Source organism: Coccinella septempunctata, chromosome 2, assembly GCF_907165205.1.
Source record: "Coccinella septempunctata chromosome 2, icCocSept1.1, whole genome shotgun sequence".
In the NCBI taxonomy this organism is placed as follows: Eukaryota; Metazoa; Arthropoda; class Insecta; order Coleoptera; family Coccinellidae; genus Coccinella; species Coccinella septempunctata.
The window spans coordinates 49697495-49719742 of record NC_058190.1 but is presented as its reverse complement, the minus strand read 5'-3'; the positions used below and the strand labels follow the sequence as shown (position 1 = coordinate 49719742).

Here is a 22248-nt window from a genome sequence, read left to right as displayed (position 1 = left end):
TTCTAGAACGAATTTCTGAAATCAAGAGGTTATTCAGATAGGTTTTTTATAATTCAAATAACTCATGATTGAGAAATATTTATTTCATTATAAATGGATTAAGAATGTGGAAACAAAGGAAAGAGATACACTCGATATTTTGATAGAGAAAATATAAATTTTTGTTCTCTATAAATAATTTAATTAAAGTATACACAGTACTTTTGGCTTAAATTTAATGCATTTGTACAATGTGATTTTATACATTTCGGTTGTCTTGCAGTCGACACTGCTAAGATACCTATTGCTTAGTCTTGGGAATGTCTATACATAATATAAAATTTTGAATCACGGAATAATATGTATATACAGTTAAAAAATACTGCAATAAATGTAAAGATTAAATAACCAGTTTAATTCCTGCTGTTGATGACACTAAGGTAAATCAAAATTAAGAACTGGATCTTCCTTATCAATTGGTGGTGGTGCAACAGAAACTTTGTTACTAGGACCTTGGGTTAGATATCCGGCAACAGTTGGTGTTCCAGCTGTAAGGAATTGAATCAAGTCAACTAGTTCAGTTATCTCACAGTAAATAATGGTTGAGTTATGCAGTATTACTGGGACATAAGAGAGGCTGAACAACTTCTGTTACTTTCTTAGATTTGAGTTAAGTTGTATAAGTGCGAAAAAAATTGATTTACCTGTGAGATATCCGGCCACAGGAGAATTACAAATGAAGAGATCGTGTTTTTGGTCCTTGAACTCTGCCCAAATGGAACTCTTCTCAAGTATCGCGTTTATTCTATCTCCATATAATAAACTTCTTCCCATCGACTTCAGCGCCTTAACGATTTGCGCTTTTGTCATGGCTGGATTATCGATCAGCTCAAGCCGTGCTTCGAGTAAATTTAATAGGAACTGTACAAAATCGGCTTCTAGAGCTTGTTTCACCAGCTGTTCTTGATTGTTGGAGAAAAGTCGACTTAGCGCTTCACAAGCGACGGCAACCATATCTTTCCGCACCTGCATTGCTTTTTTCAGCGAATGCATACAATCTGTTTGGGCAATAGCATGGATGCATATCTGTGAAAATAAACTTAATGAAATTGACGCCTATTTATTTAAAAAATTGTTATTTTTACTGCTCTTCAAACTACTCACGGTGCTGAGAGACAAAGAATGGAAGATCAAAATGGCTGATTTGGGGACACAAATCTGCCTAATATTGGATCCCATTTGCCTGCAAAGCCTCGGAATATGTCCCATCGCTGGAATGAAATCTAGAAGTGCCGGTTGTGTTTGGACTAACGAACATAAAGCTGTAGTTGATATTTCCAATAAATCCACCTGAAATCACAACATCGATGAAAATTATTCACCTAAACTATCCACCGACAATTACATTTGGTTTATCCTTTGCCATAAGGGAAAGGCAAGTCTCCAGCAACTCCGAAAGGAACTCTTTCGGTTTCCGTAACGTCCACGATGGATTAGCTATGAAAATCCTGAGGTAAACACCACCAACCATTACTTCGTTCGGATTTGAAAAGTTAGAGAGGCCGTTTGTATCTGGCATCTTCCATGGAGTGGAAGGAGCAACGATTTGTTCCATATGATGCCTTAAATTTCAAAGGTGAATCAGACTTTCATTAAAAATCAATTAAAATTTGTCTTTACTCACTCTTTACGTAACCTGGCAACAGCTAAACATACTCTATCTTTCGAATCTTGATCCCAAATCAATTCGGGATGTTCATGTTGAGATTCGAACATACTAACAGCGGTCTCGGGACTGTCCCTCATCGCATCGGCGAATATCGGAGGTAGGAATGCACCAAGAGCTAACCTCACTTTAGGACCCACCAACTTGTCAGACGTCATTTTCGCCAAAAGTTCGGCGCAGGTTTGACGTATATTGTGGTCGTTAGAATTGCAAAACAGATCTAATAAATAAACAACTGCCCCTTTTCCCAGAGCTTCTTTAACAATCTTCGTGGTTGACATGAGGGCGTTCAGCACAGCCAAAATTTGTAACTGTTGCTCCTGCAGAGTGTATAGCAGCGATAATAGGTATCCTAGGACCTCTACCGAAGCGATATCGTTAATGCACTCGTTGGTTCTAGTAACAACAGCAATAACATTGAGTGCACCCTTTTGTATTGGTGTATAGTTGACGTGGAGTAGGCCGAAGAATAGTTGAAAGTGCCCTATGCAGTGCGTTTCGACGCCGCTATTGTTTCTTATCACATTGGTTAAGGCTTCCAGAGCCATCACAGTTTGTTTCAGCCTATTTTCTATCGACACCGAAATTGCGATATCTTCTAGGTTACGTATGAACGGGTACTGCTCGGAAATGAACTTCACCAGATGAGTTGTGAAGTCTTTAGGATCCTGTGAAAAAAAAAACTGTCAGAACATCGATTCCTTCAACAGGAAACGGATATACCTTGATGATGTATGCAGGTTGTTCGTTATACATCTTAATGAATATTCCTCCAATTCTAAGTTCATCCTTGTGTGCCGAATATTTGAAATCGTTCACAACAGTTAAATCAGGATCGCCTCTAGAATCTCTCTGATTTTCCAGGAAATCTATGAGTTCGGCTCTTGTACTGTTATCCCATACGAGATAAGGAGATTCGCTATTGCTATTCAAAGTTTTCAGTATCTAAAAGTATATAAACTCACTTATAACTCCATGTTCCCAAACGTTTTATAATCAAACTGAAAGGATTTATTCGATAATTATCTTACCACTTCTGGGTGATCATCGTTTCCAAGCTGATTGGCCAGATATTCTGTCAAGAGAGACTCCAGAATACTTCTGCATAAATTATTTGCAGGTGGTTGGTTTTCCCCTTGTAAATAGCCCCCCAATGCAGCGCAAGCCTTAACAGCTTCCTTTGCCAATCTATTGCTTACTTCTTGCTGATTGGCGTCTTCACTTTTCTCGACCCCTCCTTCGTCTAATGTGAAATCGTAGTTGAACATGAATAGTAACAGATGCCATAGCGCTCCTGATTTCAACAGTTCCAGTTGAAGTATCGAGTCTATCGAGAGAGCCTTTACACACTCAGTTGCTACCGAGCAAAGTCTTGTGAGGTGCTGAAACCAAAATCATCATTTTAACCATGAAACAGTTAAATTCATTATAGAAACTCACTTTGAAATACAAAATCCTGCAAAGATCTCTAACCAACTGTTTGAGATCAACCATTTTTTCCCTACAGGCGGGGAATTTCGCGGCAACACTGAAGCATCTCGTAATATGCATACAGACATGAACAGCAACGTCGTTGTGTTTGGAAGACTTACTCAAAACATTGACGCATCTTGTGTATGCATCTAAGAGTACCTGCAAAAATCGATCATGGTGAATCACGAAAAAGATTCACCGAAAGCCATACCTCTAAACCGTTTTCCCTTCTTAATTCCTCCGCATTCAAAGACGAACAGTGCACTGTGAAGTAGGCAAGTTCACTTGCAGCAGAAAGTAAAGGTGCACTCTTCGAAAATAATTGATCGTCCTCCGTTTCAAGTTTGATGGTCTTTATAAGCTGGGGATACCCAGCGTATTTATAAGGATGCAATTCTGAAAGTATCACAATTTGAGGGCTCAAGGTCAAGATGAATGGTATAGTTCTGATGCAAAAACAATTTTCAAGAAATTCAAATAAGCGGTTAATATTTAGTAGATGGAAGACATTATGGCCCAGTACAAATTGTCTTGAATGAAATAGGTAGCACTTTGAGATATCGCACAACTCCTTTGCACCAAATTCAGTGATTTTCATATGACCGGATTCTGAGATGAAAGAAAAGACTATTTTTATGCGAGAAATTCAATGGGCCACCTGATAAAAAACAAAAATTGGGTTCTCCTGATTCTGTCTCGAAAATCTGTCATCCAATTTTGGACCATCAGCTTTCGATGAATGATATTTCTAACGTAACTCATTTCGATCTGCACTAAATAATAGCCTAAAATTGGGAGAAGTTGAAAAAGTGTCTTCGATTAATCTGCACATACATGGGCGTAACATTCGACTGCAAGATGGTCGTAGATAGTTCTACAGGCATATTTTAAGAGGTTTTTGACGGGTTTTCGCATTTTTTTTATGTGTTTATCCAATCTGAAGAGTTGCACTTGCCAAAAAGGGGTATCTATGGCTGTTGTAAATCTACCGACTAACTAGTACCTTTTTCATTAACTTAAGCTTAATTACGCTTACCTTGAGAGTAACGATGGAACAAAATACTCTGGGTTTGTAAGATGAGCACTATATTGTGAGGATTGGGCCCATCCGCATTCCAACTGCTCCTGCTACATAAAAATTCGTACGCTTGATTGACGGCTTCAAATTGTTCCTAAAATCATAACGCAACGTCACAATTGCTCTTGAAATCATTCAGATACGTACCCTTCCAGCCGGATTCTTATCCGGGTGATAAATAGTAGCCAAACGATAATAAGCCTTTCGAATTGCAGACTCCTCGTGTTGGGTTCCGTTCAATTCCAATGTTTTATAGGCTTCTTCCACCGTCATAATCGGAGGTTTCTTCTCAACCTCCGACTTCCAAGCTTCCAGTACGTTTCTCAATAACATAACCTGAAATTAGTGATTATTCCCAAGTGAAATGCGAAGCAGCTGATTGAACTTACTGGATCGGGTATGGGCCAATCTGGGAACTTTGTTATATCGCAGAGATGTCGCAGGTAGAATATGTTGCAGAACAGTTCATGCTCGAGCTGAGGGTACCGAACTGCCGGTATAGGAATATATACGTATCTAGCCATTGTGTGACTTCTCAAACGAGGGGTGAAATCGGCGATGTGAGCAGATATTTTTTCAATCAGCATTCTCCTACAAACGAGTTTTATATTATTCAAGAGGTTCAATAAAAGTTAAAAGAGCGACATTTCACGATTTCTGACCTCATTTCAGTGTTCCAGATGGCCTCAGGTGTATCGAATTCGCCTAAGAATATCTGAGCGAACTTATCAGCACCATGATTCTCCAAATAATACACCATGGCTTCTGGCAATAGTTGTCCCAATATACTCCTTTGCATTATATCTGAAGAATTCTGAAAATTCAGTAAATTCAAATTAGAGGAAGTTGCTGGTCTAATTTGTAGAACTACTTACGTCATCTGATTTGAACGCTTGTTTCATATGGGTGAGTTGCAGAAACTTGGCGATCGGAAGTACGTTACTTCCAGTGTACATCAAAATGAAGAAGAAAACCCCTGTGGTGTAAACCTTCGATATCTCGGGATTATCTTTCATCACCTCGAATAGCAGACAAGCAACTTTCTCTACCAGTATCGGATCGAAAGTTAAGAGAAGTTGAACTATATGCGACAAACAAGTGGGTTCCGATAGGATACGTTTGACCTTGGGTAGGGGTCGTATGATCGCATCATCTTTGTTCCTGAAATAATTTATAGTAAATTCGTTTTTCCTTTCCTACTAAAGAGAAAACCGATCCTCACCTGCTAGGATAATATTCGCACATTTTGATCAGAATTTTCAATAAGTATGTCGCCAATTCACTCTCATTCAACACTTGTTGCCCTTTGGCGATAAGTGTCCATTTCAATTGGGGTAACTGAGCGAGAGCCTTCCAACCATCAAGGCCCATTGCCCAACATCTTGTTCTTGGATTTATTTCGTTTTTATTGAAGAGGTCTTTCATCTAGAAGTTCATAGACGAAGTGACGTTTACAATGTAAGATACTACGGGTAATGGATTTACCTCATTGAAGCTAATAGGTCCTTGTCTACCCTCTTCTGTACTCCTCAAGTAGTGCCATTCTTTCTCCTGCACAATTTGCATGCCAGGACCGGCCTCTATAACATTTGTCTGGGTGGGTATCACAGCTCTTGAGGTGTGCAGATGAGCCAGTGTCATCAGTTCAACAAATATTCTGACACCACCTGCATCTACAATTTCTCTAACATTCTTATGATGGAGGATAAGTTTATTGATGAACATAACGAGCCTATCACGCTCCATTTTATCCACACACTAGAGGAAAAATCTTCGTTATAAACAATATACAAAGTAGATCTCCTCAACATCACTACGTAGTTGGTGAAGAATTTTTTATTGAAATATGTTCGTTAAAATCAATTGAAAACCACTGGAAATAAATATCTAATGGCACTAAGTTAATTTTCTACTTTCTCTTCATCCACTATACAGGGTGCATTCAAAGGAGAGCCTTTTTTTGACAGAAAGTAGAACTGGTCGAAATACAGTGTGTCTCTAAAATCACCCATACAAAGTTGGAAAAATTAACGACGAAATTGATTTCAGTAGGCTGTTATGCGCTCCCTTACATTCCGAAAAAGTATTTTTCAAAAAAGAATTATCACGTATTACGTTTCAGAAGACACAGATTCAAAAATTCGCATCGAATTTCAGGGGATGGTAAGTCCGCCGTCTTGAATATTTTGTAGTGGTGAAATGTTAAAAAAAAGACTCGGCTATGAAAACACCCTGTACACCAAACTAAACTTCCAAAATATCTACTATTCTTCCGAAAGACAATATGTAATTCACTAGGGTTATAAATACCATCAATTGTTACTTACTCTTTCTAACATACTTATAATATATTTAGTATCACTAAAGGGTCCAATATCCTCATAATATCGTCCATAAACAATGGACATAGCTTGAAGACACATACATTTCATTTCTACTTTACTTGTTAATAAAAATCTATGGTAGAGATCATTGAAGAACTCATAGCTTGAAAAAACGATACAGATATAGAAATTTCCGTGGAAATCGAAAAGTTCAACTTACGATCTTCTTATTGGTGAATCATCGTTATTTTCATCCATTTCCAACAGCAATCTAAGATAGTAATCTCCGATCTTTATCTCGTCTGCCAGACAGTGATAGGTTAGTTCGAATTCTTGATGATTCCAAGCCACCAGAGCTGCTCCAGCCAATTCCCTATCATTGCTGAAAAGTCTCACTTCGTTCTCCAAGGCACTGCGTAGCTCTTCTCTGGTCTGAAAACAACATATCAATTTTTTCCCCAATAATTTTCTTCCATTTACCTTGTGATTCCAAATGAGATTCGGAAGAGCGTGATCCTGATTAAACTGATAATAAAAAAGAGCCCAATTCGCCTCTGCCTTGATCCTCTCCCTTCTCTTTCTCAACACAATAGGTCTCTCCCTGTTCTTATCCTTCCTTTCAACCGACAATCCAACTCTCGCACCCCAATGTTGCATAGCCAAATTGGTGTAATGCTCGACTTGCTTTTCCATCAGTTTTATTTTACGCTCAACGGCCAACCAATTGGGATTTTTCTTATTACGAGACGCATGGTCCTGAGCAAGCTTCAGATTATCACGGTGGTTTAGTAGCTCTTGTTCCACGGCATTCTCTGGAACCTTGTCTTGGGAATCTAGAAAACTAGTTAATCCGGTTGGCTGTGGAAAGGAGTTTGTGAAATTTGTGTCAGAGTTTAGTGTATCTGAATTTTTACCAATATTCTCTTCAGGAGTCCCAACGCTATGGGGTTTCCCGTAACCCAGAGGCCTACTAGGTGCCTGGATAACTGACGATGGGTCAATAGTCTGCCGTCAGATCCTTGAGTGTAAAGGGCTGCAAGAAGATGACTGGGCAGAGCACCTTCGGCAAGGGCCAGTTCTTGCATTCTGGCCGCAGTCTCCGGTTCTCCTTCTTCGATTAGAGCGCGCATCACCAGGCCTGCGCCCTTAACGACTGCCATTGAGGGATGCTAAAATTGAATTCTAACTGATTTGGTCGTTCTTCCTCAGATTAAATTATCTAACAAAAAGGAAGGATTTCACGACCAGATACCAATTGAGTAATAGAAGTCAACAACATACCGCTTTTATACATATAGTATATTAGGAAAAATTCCGATATGTGACGAGCAGAAAATTATCGGTAAATTTCAAAAAACTCAAAAACGGCTGGATTGATACTGACCAAAATCAATAAGCTTCGTCACGCTTCAGGTGAGCACCTTGGTGCGAAATTTTACATCGATAGATTCAAAATTGCCAACTGTAGCCCACATTTTTTCGAAAAATCCGAATAACTCAAAAACCGTTTTTCCGATATCCACCATATCCTCCTCAGGAGCTAGCGCTTGCTATTAAGATTCGAATAACACAAAAGATGTCGTTGACTTCCATAACTCAATTATTCTAAATATTCTTCTAGTAACAACTACAAAAAACATGAGAAATAACAAAAATTTCAACCTGGAAAAGTCTGAATAAGGATCTCCCCCTTTCAGATACCATATCGAGCAAACTGTCGAAATGTCTTCCATCCGTAGTCTCGCTGTAGGGAACGCAGAGCGCAAACGTCAAAAAATCCAGCATGGCCGAAACGACAAGTGCTCCTGTACCTTGGTTCTAGAATTAAAAAAAAACTATCGACTGAATCTCTCCGAAATTGAATCACACTCACGATATGTAACGTCCACATGTCTAAAAGGTTCTCCAGGAAGCTCTTAGTTTGAAGTAACGACAGTTTGTTCAGTTGTTCCTGTTTTAAATCGCTCTCTTCGTGCATGGGGTGCATCAGAGCGCACACCATGTCGATTGCAGCATGTGTTACTGCGAAATCTTGACGTTTAAGAGCGTTCACCACTTTTAAACCAATAGCTTCTCTGAATCTAAAAAAATTTCAGATTCAGCGTTATATTCTTGACGTTAATATGCTGTAGATGAACCTACCCTGGTAATGTTGTGAATGCTGCATATCCTACTTTGCTGGCAATCAAACGTCTCAATGCTTGAAACTGAGCTTCAAGATCAAAAACGCTTATGGTTTTTTGATCACCTTCATTTTTGACTAATGCATTCAAGGCACCTATTATCATTTTTTCTTTGTTCTCCGAAAAAATTCCCTGAATGAATAATCAAGTAGTAAAAAAAAGTTTTAACACACAAAAAGGCTGAAAAACAGCAATAAGACTTTTCAATTTGATGACGAGTGAATTTAAAATGCTGGTTAGTATCCCACAATGAATAATCAAGATATCAATAAAATAATTTCAAAATACAATATAAACAACAAAATATAAATAAAAGAAAAAACTTTTTTTCTGTTTCATTTTTTAAATGTTACCAAACCTGAGCTCAAGCAGGATTCAGTGAAATTCCCTAGTTCAAATAAATAAATGAAATTCATCAAACTACTCACATCTTGTGTAACACTGTATAATAAACCACTGTAAGGTACATTTGCATTGAATCTTCTGACGCATTCAGTGAAAGATTTTTTGGGAGGGGGGTTGTATAAAAATTTGACATGAATACTTTCAGGCTCTTCTTCGACAGGTATTTGTAGAAGACCCAATCTGAAACCACGTTCAGTCGGGGTCATCTTAATGTGAACATCTCTGTTTCCTGAAGCTCTAACTCCATCAAGTAGTGATGCTAATAGAGAATCCCTGAAATAACAATGAATAGAATAACTTTTTTAAAAGCTGAAAATGAATATTTATACCTATCAATTGCTGTGTAAGTCCTTATTTGGCCATCTATGTATTCTATACTGAATTGCTGTGGATTATTATTGTCTCTAACCAAAGCAAATATATATCCTAATGGTTTCAAAGTACATATATTGTACGTCTGTGGATCTCTCTCCAAAATGCAAGTTTCTGAAAGGCATAGGGTTCTTCGCAAAGGTTCAGGATGTCTGCATTTGTGAACTTTATAGACTGAAAACTCACAAACCGACGTTAAATGTTCATCATCACTGCAACAGAAATAATGAAGTTAAGATTAAAAAAAGTTCAGTCCTCAAAGGGTAAAGCTATCTCACACTTACCTGTATTTACCAAATCTTTGTTTCTGAAAATCCTCCAGAGTAATGGGAGTGCTCAAAACTTTCAAAGTTAAACCTAAATTAATTGCAGCACTCTCTATCAACTTGATCTTTATTTCTTCATATTCACTTGACTGGAATAAATGGAGCCTTCCAAAGCCTCCACACACTATCACAAATCCACCTGAATTTGAAGCAAAGTTATTGCAATTAAAGAAAAGTTATCAATCCTTACTAACCTGGATAATCCGAGGTTATACAAATTCCTTCGAAATCTTTAAAGTTATAACTGGCAAGAACTACATTGGATGTGGGATCCAACTGATCTAAAGAATAAGGGGTCACTTCTAATAGTACTGGCAGTCGTACATCGGACCAGTGATGTTTATAAGCTTGATATCTCTGGAAAATTTCTTTGATTATCTCTAAATATTGATCATTATGGAAAAAACAAGAAGAAATTTCAGGGAAATTCAATTCAGAGTTTGAATGCATTGTACTATAAATAGAATTACAATGAACAAAACTGAATGATTATAAATAAACACAGTTTCTTCTCAATGCCAAATGTTAAAATCTAAACAATTCGTATTTGTTCTTATATTTTTTTGAAGGTATACTCACTAATATTTCCTTAGGTTTCTCCGCAAAGTGATTCCTAAATTTCAGAGCTTCTGTCAACAATTGTGTTCGGTGATCAGACGAGAATCTCATATTATCAATTTTGTTCTGTTTTTTCATACTTATTTGGAACTCATTATTTGCATTGCCAGCTTTTGGCAACGGCTGAAGGGAAATGAAATCATTGTACACCCATCGGTTCGTTACATCTAGTGTGTTTGGATTATATGTGGTTATCCCCAGGGATCCAACTGAGAATATTCTTTTATACCTTGAAGAAATCAATCATAAGTTACCCATATTATTATAGAATTAACACCTTTACGTACTTTCCTTTCCATGAATGTTTTGTGACGAAGAAACACGCAACATCTTGATTATCTCTGATCGGCATCATTTTTTCATTTCCTTAAAACGAATAAACAATGTACAGAGAGAATTAACCGAACGTTCGTGCATATAAATACCCATGCTAGCTAAGTACAATGACTGCGACACAACAAAAAACTTACTTATTTTTTAAATTAATCATATAATAGAGAAACACATATCACAAATCATATTTCACTACGCAAACTTTTCGATAAAAATCTGGGGGTGTCAGCTGTTTTGATATTCTTGTGTCAAAAACAGGATATCAAATTGTCAACAGTGTCGCAGTCAGCATCTGTCAAAGACGATAAAAACAGAAGATGAAAGGGATCTTCAAAATTAAGGCAGTGACATCTATCATCTTAGAAGGCAAAGATCTATACCGACAAATAGGTTTCATTAATTCAAAACTGTACAACTAGATTCGAGTTTGACTCTGGGCTGTAAAGATGTCTAAAGAAAAGTACAGGGAGAGGAAAAATTATTGGGGAAAAATAGTTGACAACCTTCGATCCGGAAAAACATCAGAAAATAGAAAAATCAAACTTTTCACAGACTCCAAGGAATAATTTCACTCGATTTCTCACCCAAATTTCATCAATTTATCGAAAATATTATATGACGAAGAGTTTGTATATATAGGTACGACATGCATGTTGCATTGACGAATATTCGTTCTCGGAATCTTCAAAAAACTGTTTATTATTCGGAATTAAAAACCGAAATCTATGAGAGCTACTTAAGTTTCTTCGGATATTTCAAAGAATACCTACTTCGCAATTCTACAATCAGCAGAAAATATATAGTTTTTCAATAGTCATCAATAATTCAGGTGAATGTTGTGCTCAAAATTCTATTAGAAATGTGGTCTCGAACAGGGGATCAATAATTTCATAGGTATTCTAGATTCTAGAATCGAGAAACAAACACTAGCGTATACGTATTCAATAGAATTCTCTATTGATCAACAGGTCCCAGTTTCCATGCTCGCAGGGTATTTTTTCGTTGAAATTTTCCATTCAATTGAAGCGAGTTGAACGCATGAGACCTACAATGACGTCTAATCTGTTGAGAAACTCAATTGTACGAAATTAGAGCTTAACAACTAACAACAACGAATTTTATTTTTGTTCTCTTGTCTTTCACACAAATGTAGATATTTCTTTTGTAATTTTCCCGTTTAGGAGATTAAAATAATTTCTCCGATCGCACTTAAGAGATAAACAAGCAAAAGTTGACTCGGTCCCCACCAGATCAATAGTATTCAATTAATTGTGAAACCCTTTGGATGCACATCACGAAGTTATTTTATTGGTAAAACGTTCCAAGATTTTTTGTGATAGTTGATTGTGAGAGATAGTCAAGAAGTAAGTCATATTTCCTAATCATATGTCGTTGTTGCTTTTATCTAAATTAATTGATTGTTCCAACTCGTATATTTATGGAACTGTTTTAGAGGTCAGCGTTTGTATGCTTAATTTTCAAATGGGGAATAATATGTTATCTTGAATTAATGTGTATGCTGTTTGCAGATAGTTTACGTCATGTTAGGAATAACTAGATGAATCTCATGTGTTAATATATGTACTAAATATGGTCTGCACTGTTTTGAATTACATCCACCTATACTACCTTCATTTCGTAAATCAAATACCTATTCATTTTATTCATTCATATTGTAGATTAAGTTTCTGCGTTTAATTGGATGTTTGTTTGCGCATCACGTGAAGAATTCTGTCAAATGAAACTTAACAAAGCCCTACTTAAGTATGAAGAATATAAAATGGAAGTAAACACTTCATTTGAAGTATTTTGAACTCATCGGAGAAAAATAATTTGATTTTGAGTCATCGAGAAGTATTTCAAATTGCTATCAAAGACCAAAATGCGCATAAACGCCCTGAAACCAATCGTTATGTATACAGGGCGAACTTCTCGTAAGATGCAAATTTGCAGTTGAATACCTCATTCTCTGAAATCTTGGAGTATTTGTTATAAGAGTGGTAAACACCCTGTATAACTCCATACAGCTGTAAATCAACTAAGATTATGAATAATTAAAATACAATTTCTTATCAATTTTATCGAAACTTGTAAGTTCTATAATAGACCTGGTTATGTAAAATTTTATTCTAATTGAGTACATAAAGCTTGTAGAATAATCTATACTGTGTCGTTTTGTCGCTAAGAAAGGTGTTCTTTCATTACAGGTATATTTTTCAAAGAATATAATGGGTGTTTCAGTACTACTCAGAAGGTGAGTTGCTTGTATAATTACAGTGGATATATAATAAGCCAGGTAGGATATTATAAAATGATCCCCTTTAAAGAAAATCACTTGTTGGAATGCTGTATAGGCAACAAGACCTTTCAGGATGAAGGCAGTTAAATCAAGAGCGGTTCACTGTTTTGATTTGCTTCTCTGTTGATTTCCTTCGGGAGATTATTGAATATTCTAAGAATCTTAATACCTACCAATAATCGGTCCAGAATTAAGTTCAGAAAAACATCAATGATAGGTCACTGCTCGATGGAAAGTTGAACATTTTTCTAAACTGAATTCTTTTCATTGGGTTCTTCTTAGAGAGACAATATTTATCTTTATGTTCGAATTTATTTTTCCTCGACAAAACTTGACGTTGTGTTTGAATAATTATGTTTTTCTCGAGAACTGTTTAGTTTACAATTTTCTGAACTCCTTAGCCCTTAATATGACGTTAAAGTGAATTTTTTCTTATTTTAAAAGTGCTCTAGAAAATTTTTAAAAATGGGCCGACAAATAAACATGCTCTAGCAATGCGGACACACCTCTTTATTGTGCTTGGCATTTATATGTGCTGGATGATGAAATAAAACATCGATGGGTATCGGAATTTTAGAATCAAAACAATTATCTGCGCATAGAGACAAATAAAGGAAAAAAACTGTTATCTGAAGCAGCGTGCCCTAGAAATCTTTCGAAATCCCTCTTTCTCAACCTATTTTCGCCAGATAAGTCATCGTTTTATCTTCGTATTTTCCTGTCCGAAGTTCAAGTGTTTCTCTCTTTGTTGTCGAGATTCCTGGGATCTTGGGTGAGAGGAGTCGAGCAAAATGTGAAGCCAGCTGATTGTGTATTTGCAACTTGAACTCCGGTTTAGATTCAATTTCAATTTGAAGGCCGTGGGGCTCGACTTTAAACCCGTACGCTATTGGTCGAGATTGTAGGTGTGTTGGCGGATGGAAACAGTGGCGTGTCCGCAGGCTAAAAATAGCATTTTTTTTCATCAGAGATCAGACGTTCAAATAGCGGTTCAGGCAGATGCTGGACCGCTCCTACCAATAGCCTCTAGCGATCAAGGACTTTTATGCTGAAAAAATTTTTTTTTATGTATTGGAGTGTCCAACTATCCTACCTCCTCGTTATCTTCAACAACTGGATTTTTGAACACTACGTTATAAGTACAGGTGGCGCACAGGAAGAAATCCATGTTTAAATTTGTTCATGAAAACGCCGGAATTGTTGAAAGGAATCATGAGATTTATTTTTTATTTGAATTAGTAATAGGTTCCAATTACTCTTTTACTGTTCACGTATAAAGATTAAAAATGTCTAAGTTTGAATTCTTACCAATTATTTGAATCATATCATGAATGAACAACTGATCAATAATATACAGGGTGCAAATTGAGTCTTTCAAATAAAATTGGTTTTGAAAAGTGTCACTTTATATGTCAAAATTAGAAAAAAATTGTTTTTGCGACAAAAAAGTTGGGGTAGCTTTTTCTACCCTTGATTCCAGTGAATCATGCTTCAGGTACATGTTGGACGCCTATGTAGAATTGATTTTCTGACGCAATATCAGCATAGGTTGACTTTATGCGATAAGCGCTTAGGATTACAATGTTAAATTCGCTATTGGAATTTCTTTGTTTGAATGACGAGCGAAGTCAATCGCGAATTGCAGAAATGCTCCAAATAAAAAACATTATCGGTTGGATATGAATTGTAGGAAAAATATTTCTTTCGTATATGGATATAAAACAAAGAACAGACCAAAAATACCAAAACTACAACAGCATTTTGTGAAGTCTACTGAAAACTTCGTTGTTGAGTAGTTCAGCTCAAAGACCGTTAAAATTTCGTTATCCCTCATGAGATTTTTTTCCACTGACGAACTTTCGAAATAGTAGTTTAAAAAAGTCCAAAAAAAATTCAAAATAATTTGCGTAAGTAATTTCACTTATTTTTAGTTTCGAAATGAAAACAAATATATACATAAAATTGCAATTTCATGAATAATAAAACAACAGATTGGGTCAATTTAACCTCTCGACATTCACTGTGTCCCCTGCAGAGATAATTTATTAAATATAAATTTACGCGGAAAGTTACAAAATTCTATTATTGATAGTTCAGTTCAGATAATGTAATATTGACGTAAGAAAAAATTGGGATAATTTTCCTTCGGTTATCACAATGCAAAACTACATATGGCAGGGATATTTTTCTGCTGCTGTAATAACGAGCGTTAAAAAAATTAGTCCTCATGTAGGCGATGGTATTTTGGAAGTTGAAATATAGGGCTTTTTTGTACTTTGTAGGAAAAAGTTGATATGATATCATGCTGTAATTTTCAGACAAAATGAACATTTTTGAAAAGATTTCTGCACAATCACTAACTCAGCAGTTAGTACTTATTCAATGTGAAAGATAACCACAAACGTTCTTTAAGCTCTTTTACATAGGTTCTCATATTTTGACCCTAGAATCTTCTTAGAAAAACTGATTTAACCATGAAATATTACACATTCGAAGAAAATATAGATATCAGAACATAATCGCATTAACGATTACTTACTCATCGAAAAATTAATCAATATTAAAGAGCATAATTAACTGATAATCAATTCTACCATGGACAAAACTTGTCTGTCTGAGAAATTAATCATAGAATGCAATAAAAATCGTAAAATATCCATCTCATTTTCTATCTGTTTTATCGGTGTAAAACTGTTTCATATCGAATATACCTTATCAAATATCAACATATGGTCCAAATGAAGAAGAACCTTCGCCATGCCTAGACCTAGGCACTTGATTACAAAGTAACCCTTAATTTCTCATCATTTTGATTATCGTTGTATACCTTTACCTACCATAGATCAGTACCAAGAACTAGGATCAAAATCGTATATTCGGCATATCAACAATTTCCAAATCGATAATATTTGTAATCATTGTTATAGTAATAAAAGTCTAGGCACCCCCCACTCCCTCAGCGCGTCACAGAATTGTATAAAGCCGGAGAACAAAACGAACGGGTTTATTCGCTTACTTACCTTCTCCGGTATTGTATCTTATTGAAAGTTTCGAACTTAATTTTTGCAATCTGGCTTTTTCAAAGTTAATACCAAAATATCACAGGCCGAATTGCTTCGTCTCAAAGTCCGATAAAATATATTTGAAATACATTTTCGGGTTTTATTCTATGTACCATAAGAGTTACACTTAGAAAGGGTAATTTCCGAGGTTTACGACTGAAATAATTTTTTTTGCGAAATTCTGGTTTCGGTAGAACGAACAAGAAGAGATCAAGATGCCTGAGTACGAAGAAAATTGCGAAGAATTGTTCTCGTAAGTATTTTTTTCAAAGATTTTCAACCGGTAATTTTGTATATCTTGAGAACAGGAGTAGAATAAGGTGGAGAAAGGATCGGTAGGATTTATCAAAATTTTACTTTCACCGCTAGTATCTAGAGCAACCTAGATACCTGAGACATTTGATTATTGGAATTCTTAATCATTTATCCTTATGTTTGTTTCAGTAGGAATATTTTTTATAATTCGTATAATCCGTTGAAAATTTGTCTTATTTTGACTGAATGCCTTTCTGGGCACGGAAAAATATAGGTATTTGAGTCGACAGAGCTTTTTTCTCTGGTACTTTCATCTGAAAATTTTTTCGAACAATTTTCAACTTTTATCGATATTCATTTCTTCAGGGAAATTAGGCTGATGTAAACTATTCATGAGTTCACCTAATTGATTTTACACTTTTCGATTATCTACACATGTTCAGATAATACTGATTTGAATTTAATTCGAATTAGTTTCATTATTTGATTAGCCATTTCCCTGGAATTTTTATTCGTAGATCCTTTGAAATATAAGTCTTCTAAATCGAGATTCATTTGGGAGTCCTCTCCACAAAATCTACCTGTTGTATAATAAATTGCTTCGCATTTGAAAAATCTCCTTCATTAAATTTCCACCCAGAATAGGTTGCCCAATAAACCAACACCTGCCCTGTTATCCTTCAATAATGTTCCTACTACCTACCTGTCTTTCCCTATAGTAAATTGGTAACCAAAATTATTGAATGAGAATTTTCGGAATACAAATGTTACTTTTGTAATTCTTCAAAACTTGTTAGTACAATATACAGGGTGTGGTGTTCTTAAATTGGAGGTACAAAAAAAGTGGGGGGATTCCTTTAGTAATTAAAAAAAAAGTCCCATAAACATGAGATCAGAAACGTTTCGTTTTTGAGAAACAGGGTGTTAAAGTTTGAATTTTTTCAAGTGTTTTTTTTTTCTGAACGTATCTACACTTCACAAGATCTTCAACTGAAATTGTGCATGAAAACTAATATGAATTTAGGTATTCACCACAGCTTCCTAACTGGATTCTTTATAACAATTTGGATTTTTCTGAGGATTTCGAAAGAATCTTTCAAAATTTTTTTCTCGAAATCGGTAGAAGATACGACAATACTACATGAGACCATAAAATTTAAAATAACAATTTTTTTTTACATTCTTTCAAATTAACAGTGGCTCACCAAAAAAAATTTCTATAGAGGAAAACGCGACATCAGAGTTCCAGAAAAAATATCACACTGTAGATTTGCTATTGAAATTGGCATGTCGTATGATGTGAACTATCAATTATAATATTTGTGCCAATTTTAGTTGAACATCTTGTGAAGTGTAGGTAGATGCTAAAAACTAGAAAAAAATTCAATCTTTAATCTACCTGAATTGTGGCTTTGGAAAACTGCGCTCCTGAAATTGCACATTTCCTTCCCCGGAGTTGTACCTATTTGTGAAATATTCGCGGAAATCAGATGACGTTATGGAAATAATCAGAAAATTATAAATAGGTACCTGTATTAGTGTATTACGAATAATATACATTCTACATTTTCATAACGTTATCAACATTCATGAAAAGCAATTGGTTTATCAACAAATTTTAATGATTCAGGTTAATATCTTTTTTATTCGTTTCTTTTGATTCGTAGTTTATTACATATTCAAGTTATCAACCAATTAATCTTTCAAAATATCAGTGTACCTATGAATAAGTAGCGTAGAGTCTACAGATAATTGATAATGCTCAAAATATTCTTTTGATATTTGAGATCATACTCGATTTGCGTCCAACAAAATCATCAGTTTAGTTCAACCTCTCTAATTGAAAGTTCTAGGACTTCCTCATTCTACAGACAAATAAAAACAACTCCAATTAATCAACAACAGCGGAAATGTTTATTGGACTCTGCGTCCCTATGATTATATTCAGAAAGACAATTTCTTTCTAAAAAACACTGTTGTGTCCTAGATTGACCAAAGTCCCAAAGATCGAGTAAAAACTAAACATTGCGATATGTTACGCGGAAATCGACATTTCAAAGTCCTCTCAGATAAGTCACAACCAATTTTTTCAACAGGAAAAATTTGTCGATGAAAGTAGGCTATGAGTAACGTATTAGTACACCGGCTATCTAAAATGGGATCATAATATCAGATCTATCAGTTTTATTATTAATCAATATCAGAGAAAAATATGATGTGATGAATTACATCAATCTTCGTGGAAATTTTTATCGGATTAGGTGCATCGAATGCAATGGCGTAGACCACATTAATTCATGTAGGGTCCACCTATAATAATAGATATTGTTTTATTACTTCTTTTTCCAAAATAAATATTAGATTGTGTGTTAACACCATTTAGTGTTGAAGCATGAAAAAATCCCAACTGTTGATAACAATGCATTTTCACCTGTAAGTTATTATTGATTTTCTTTTAGATATGGAACAGAAATAGGCAGATTCAGTAAACAGTTGAAACATTCGAGTTATGGATTTTTCCATCATCTGAGAGGAGTTTCTGTTGTTTATGGAGACATCAATGTGCTCACTGAAAAGGTAAGTTTGAAGGATTCGACTACCACAAAAAAAAATTAGTGAATCGACGTGGCCTATAGTTTCCATATAAACAAACCCTACCGACTATTGACATCGAAAAAGAGGCTATAAAGTCATTCCATTTTCGTCGAGGTAAAAGTTGTGTTGCTCTGACAAGTTCAAATGATGCCGAAACCATGGTCCTATTATTCTTTCTCGACGAAATGGTATTTCTGTTAATAGATACTCTGAGTGATGGTAGTTGGCTAGTTCGAAACATGTCGTAACATTCGTTGATTTTATCTCATTTTTTTCCGTATTTTCTCCAGTAGGTATATTTCCCAGAAACTTCAGATTGATTTATACAACAATATGCGATTTGCATAAAACGAAGCGTTAAATCGGCTCCACTTATCATCCCTCACGTATTCTACACTTTTTATAGCTACGAAGGTTGTAAAAATTCCTCGATTGTGAGCTGATAACAATAAGCTTTTCAACTCAAGCTCCCGCGTGGAACCTTTCCATTTACTCCGCGAAAGCAAAAAATGACGGACATTTTTGATAACTTTTCGTTTCCAATGCAGGCTAGGACTTACGTTGAGGACAAGATCGACCTGTGCAAACCGGAGAACATCCACATCTGCGATGGCTCAGAGTCTGAAAACAGAGGTCTGCTTTCCTTACTTCAAAAACAAGGTACCATAGAAGCGCTTCCCAAATATGAAAACTGGTAAGTCACGGAGATTATTCATTTCAAACTTTTGAGGCTTCCAACTTACTTCTCCAAATTCCAGCTGGTTAGCAAGAACCAACCCAGCTGACACCGCCAGGGTAGAATCCAAAACCTTCATATGCACCGAGAAGAAATCAGACACCATCCCAACACCCGCGGAAGGCGTCAAAGGTACCTTGGGAAACTGGATGTCACCGTATGAAATGGACAAAGCGGTCGTTGAACGCTTCAACGGCTGCATGAAAAAGAGGACGATGTACGTCATCCCCTTCTCCATGGGCCCAGTCGGCTCGGCCCTATCCAAGATTGGCATCCAGATCACCGATTCCGCCTACGTCGTTGCATCCATGAGGATCATGACCAGAATCGGCCAAGAAGTAGCGAGGGCCATGACGGAGGACACAGAGTTTGTCAAGTGTCTGCACTCGGTTGGAACGCCAGCTAACGGAGTCGTAGATATGCCAAGTTGGCCGTGCGATCCTGAAAGGACTCTCATCCTTCACAAGTAGGTCTAACGTTTAATTGGTGAAATCAGGTTGGTATTAACCAGAATTTCGAATTTCTAGGCCACAAAACATGGAAATAGTATCGTACGGAAGTGGATATGGGGGAAATTCTCTGCTAGGGAAAAAGTGTTTTGCCCTGAGAATAGGATCCACGATTGCTAAAAGAGAAGGATGGCTGGCAGAACATATGTTGGTATGTAGTTGGATCCCAGAATTTAAAATTGTGGGGTGGAGTGAATTTTTGTCAAATCTTATCTGGTTTTTCTTTGCAGATCCTTGGGATTACCAGAAACGGCGTAAAACGCTACATAGCTGCAGCTTTCCCGTCCGCTTGTGGCAAAACCAACTTGGCTATGATGACGCCCACTCTGCCAGGATACAAGGTAGAGTGTGTTGGCGATGACATAGCTTGGATGCGTTTCGACGAAAACGGACAACTTAGGGCAATCAACCCTGAAAATGGCTTCTTTGGTGTAGCTCCTGGTACTTCCAACGCCAGCAATCCTATAGCTATGAAGACCATATTCAAGAATACGATCTTTACGAACGTGGCAAAAACCAGTGATGGGGGAGTATATTGGGAAGGTATGGAGAACGATATTGATCCAAACGTGGAGATCACTGATTGGCTAGGAAAACCGTGGAACAAAAAGTCCAGCAAGACCCCAGCTGCCCACCCTAATTCAAGGTACCAGCTTTTGTCTAAATAAAAATAAATAAATGAAAAAAAACTAAAATCAATAAAAGATTAAAGTCCAAATATTGAAACAAATGCTTTGTGAGAAAACAATTCTAACTAATTTATTATTATCATCTAGGTTTTGCACGCCTGCAAGCCAATGTCCCATAATCGATCCCCAATGGGAATCTCCAGAAGGAGTACCAATTTCTGCAATTCTCTTCGGTGGAAGAAGGCCAACTGGCGTCCCCCTAATTACTGAGGCTAAAAACTGGAAGCATGCAGTATTTATGGGCGCTTCATTGAGGAGTGAAGCTACTGCAGCAGCTGAACACAAGGTAATTATTTTCAGAAGAAAATAACATGTTTGGAATTAATCCACGAAACTTCTCTGCAGAGCTTTTCATTTGACATTCATTTGTTCTAGGGCAAAGTTATAATGCATGATCCCTTCGCAATGAGACCATTCTTCGGTTATAACTTTGGTCACTATTTGCAACACTGGTTGAGCATGGAAAAACGCACAACGAATCTCCCTAAAGTTTTCCTGGTTAATTGGTTCAGGAAAAATAATGAAGGTAAATTTTTATGGCCTGGTTTCGGAGAAAACTGCAGAGTATTAGACTGGATTTTGAGAAGACTGGATAACGAAGACTGTGCCTTGAAAACCCCGATAGGGTTCATACCAAAAAAAGGGTCCTTGAATTTCAACGGGCTATCGAACATCGATTTTGATGAACTTTTCAGAATTGACCCAGAATTTTGGAAACAAGAGGTATTGAAATCAATCAAATTTCAACTATTGAATTATCTGAAATTGTTCCTTAATTTACAGATGAGTTCGATAGAAAAATATTTCCAAGAGCAAGTTGGAGAAGATTTACCCCAAGCAATCAGTGAAGAATGTAAATCTTTGAAGAAACATTTTGATAACTACTAAAACATTCCTACAAATGATTTTTGAATCAATTAATATTTCATCAAGTATTTTTTGCAGATATTTTGTACATATTTAGGAGTAAGCCTTTTTTAATACTAGAAATTTATGAACCTAATGTATTAATTAATAATAAATTCTTATATTATATCTATAGAGATATGTGGTCTCAAAGTCTCAATATATTTTTAATCGAAATCCACTTTTCATTTACTTCAATTATCATAAGGGATGTATAATAATATTGGGTATAATTATTATTATCTCTCTATCTAAATGAATCCCTTATTCTAATATCATAACAAACTTGATGAATAACATCAAACATCTCCGATGGAAAAAGCAAAAAAGCAATAAAAACCTTACTACCAGCTTCAATTTGTGTTGAAATATAGGAACAT

At 36.1% G+C, this 22248-nt stretch overlaps 2 protein-coding genes across 3 annotated transcripts; one reads left to right on the top strand and one right to left on the bottom strand.

Moving 5' to 3' along the window:
• Window positions 1-65: 65 nt before the first annotated feature.
• On the bottom strand, window positions 66-11070 carry LOC123306541 (dnaJ homolog subfamily C member 13). Its single transcript, XM_044888583.1, has 30 exons — window positions 10910-11070; window positions 10772-10850; window positions 10446-10713; window positions 10061-10223; window positions 9825-10005; window positions 9498-9752; window positions 9192-9441; window positions 8723-8895; window positions 8454-8661; window positions 8243-8398; window positions 7495-7749; window positions 7061-7438; window positions 6801-7012; window positions 6584-6743; window positions 5742-6014; window positions 5479-5681; window positions 5132-5417; window positions 4919-5070; window positions 4646-4847; window positions 4404-4592; window positions 4215-4350; window positions 3390-3574; window positions 3146-3337; window positions 2737-3087; window positions 2429-2650; window positions 1664-2373; window positions 1385-1601; window positions 1144-1329; window positions 684-1065; window positions 66-527 (listed from the first exon to the last, which is right to left on the bottom strand). Exons 1-30 carry the CDS (start codon window positions 10911-10913, stop codon window positions 415-417), a joined length of 6741 nt encoding a protein of 2246 aa, XP_044744518.1. The 5' UTR covers window positions 10914-11070; the 3' UTR covers window positions 66-414.
• Window positions 11071-11943: 873 nt separating this feature from the next.
• LOC123308415 (phosphoenolpyruvate carboxykinase [GTP]-like) lies at window positions 11944-22045 on the top strand. Of its 2 annotated transcripts, XM_044891049.1 has the most exons (10): window positions 11944-12181; window positions 13025-13071; window positions 18893-19010; window positions 19577-19722; window positions 19787-20230; window positions 20292-20424; window positions 20504-20919; window positions 21050-21248; window positions 21338-21685; window positions 21746-22045. In XM_044891049.1, the coding sequence occupies exons 2-10, from the start codon at window positions 13046-13048 to the stop codon at window positions 21848-21850; spliced, it is 1935 nt and encodes a 644-aa protein (XP_044746984.1). In that variant the 5' UTR covers window positions 11944-12181; window positions 13025-13045; the 3' UTR covers window positions 21851-22045. The 2 variants fall into 2 exon arrangements, with proteins under 2 accessions (XP_044746984.1, XP_044746983.1); XM_044891048.1 differs by lacking the exons at window positions 11944-12181; window positions 13025-13071 and adding an exon at window positions 16121-16431.
• The last annotated feature ends 203 nt before the right edge of the window (window positions 22046-22248 follow it).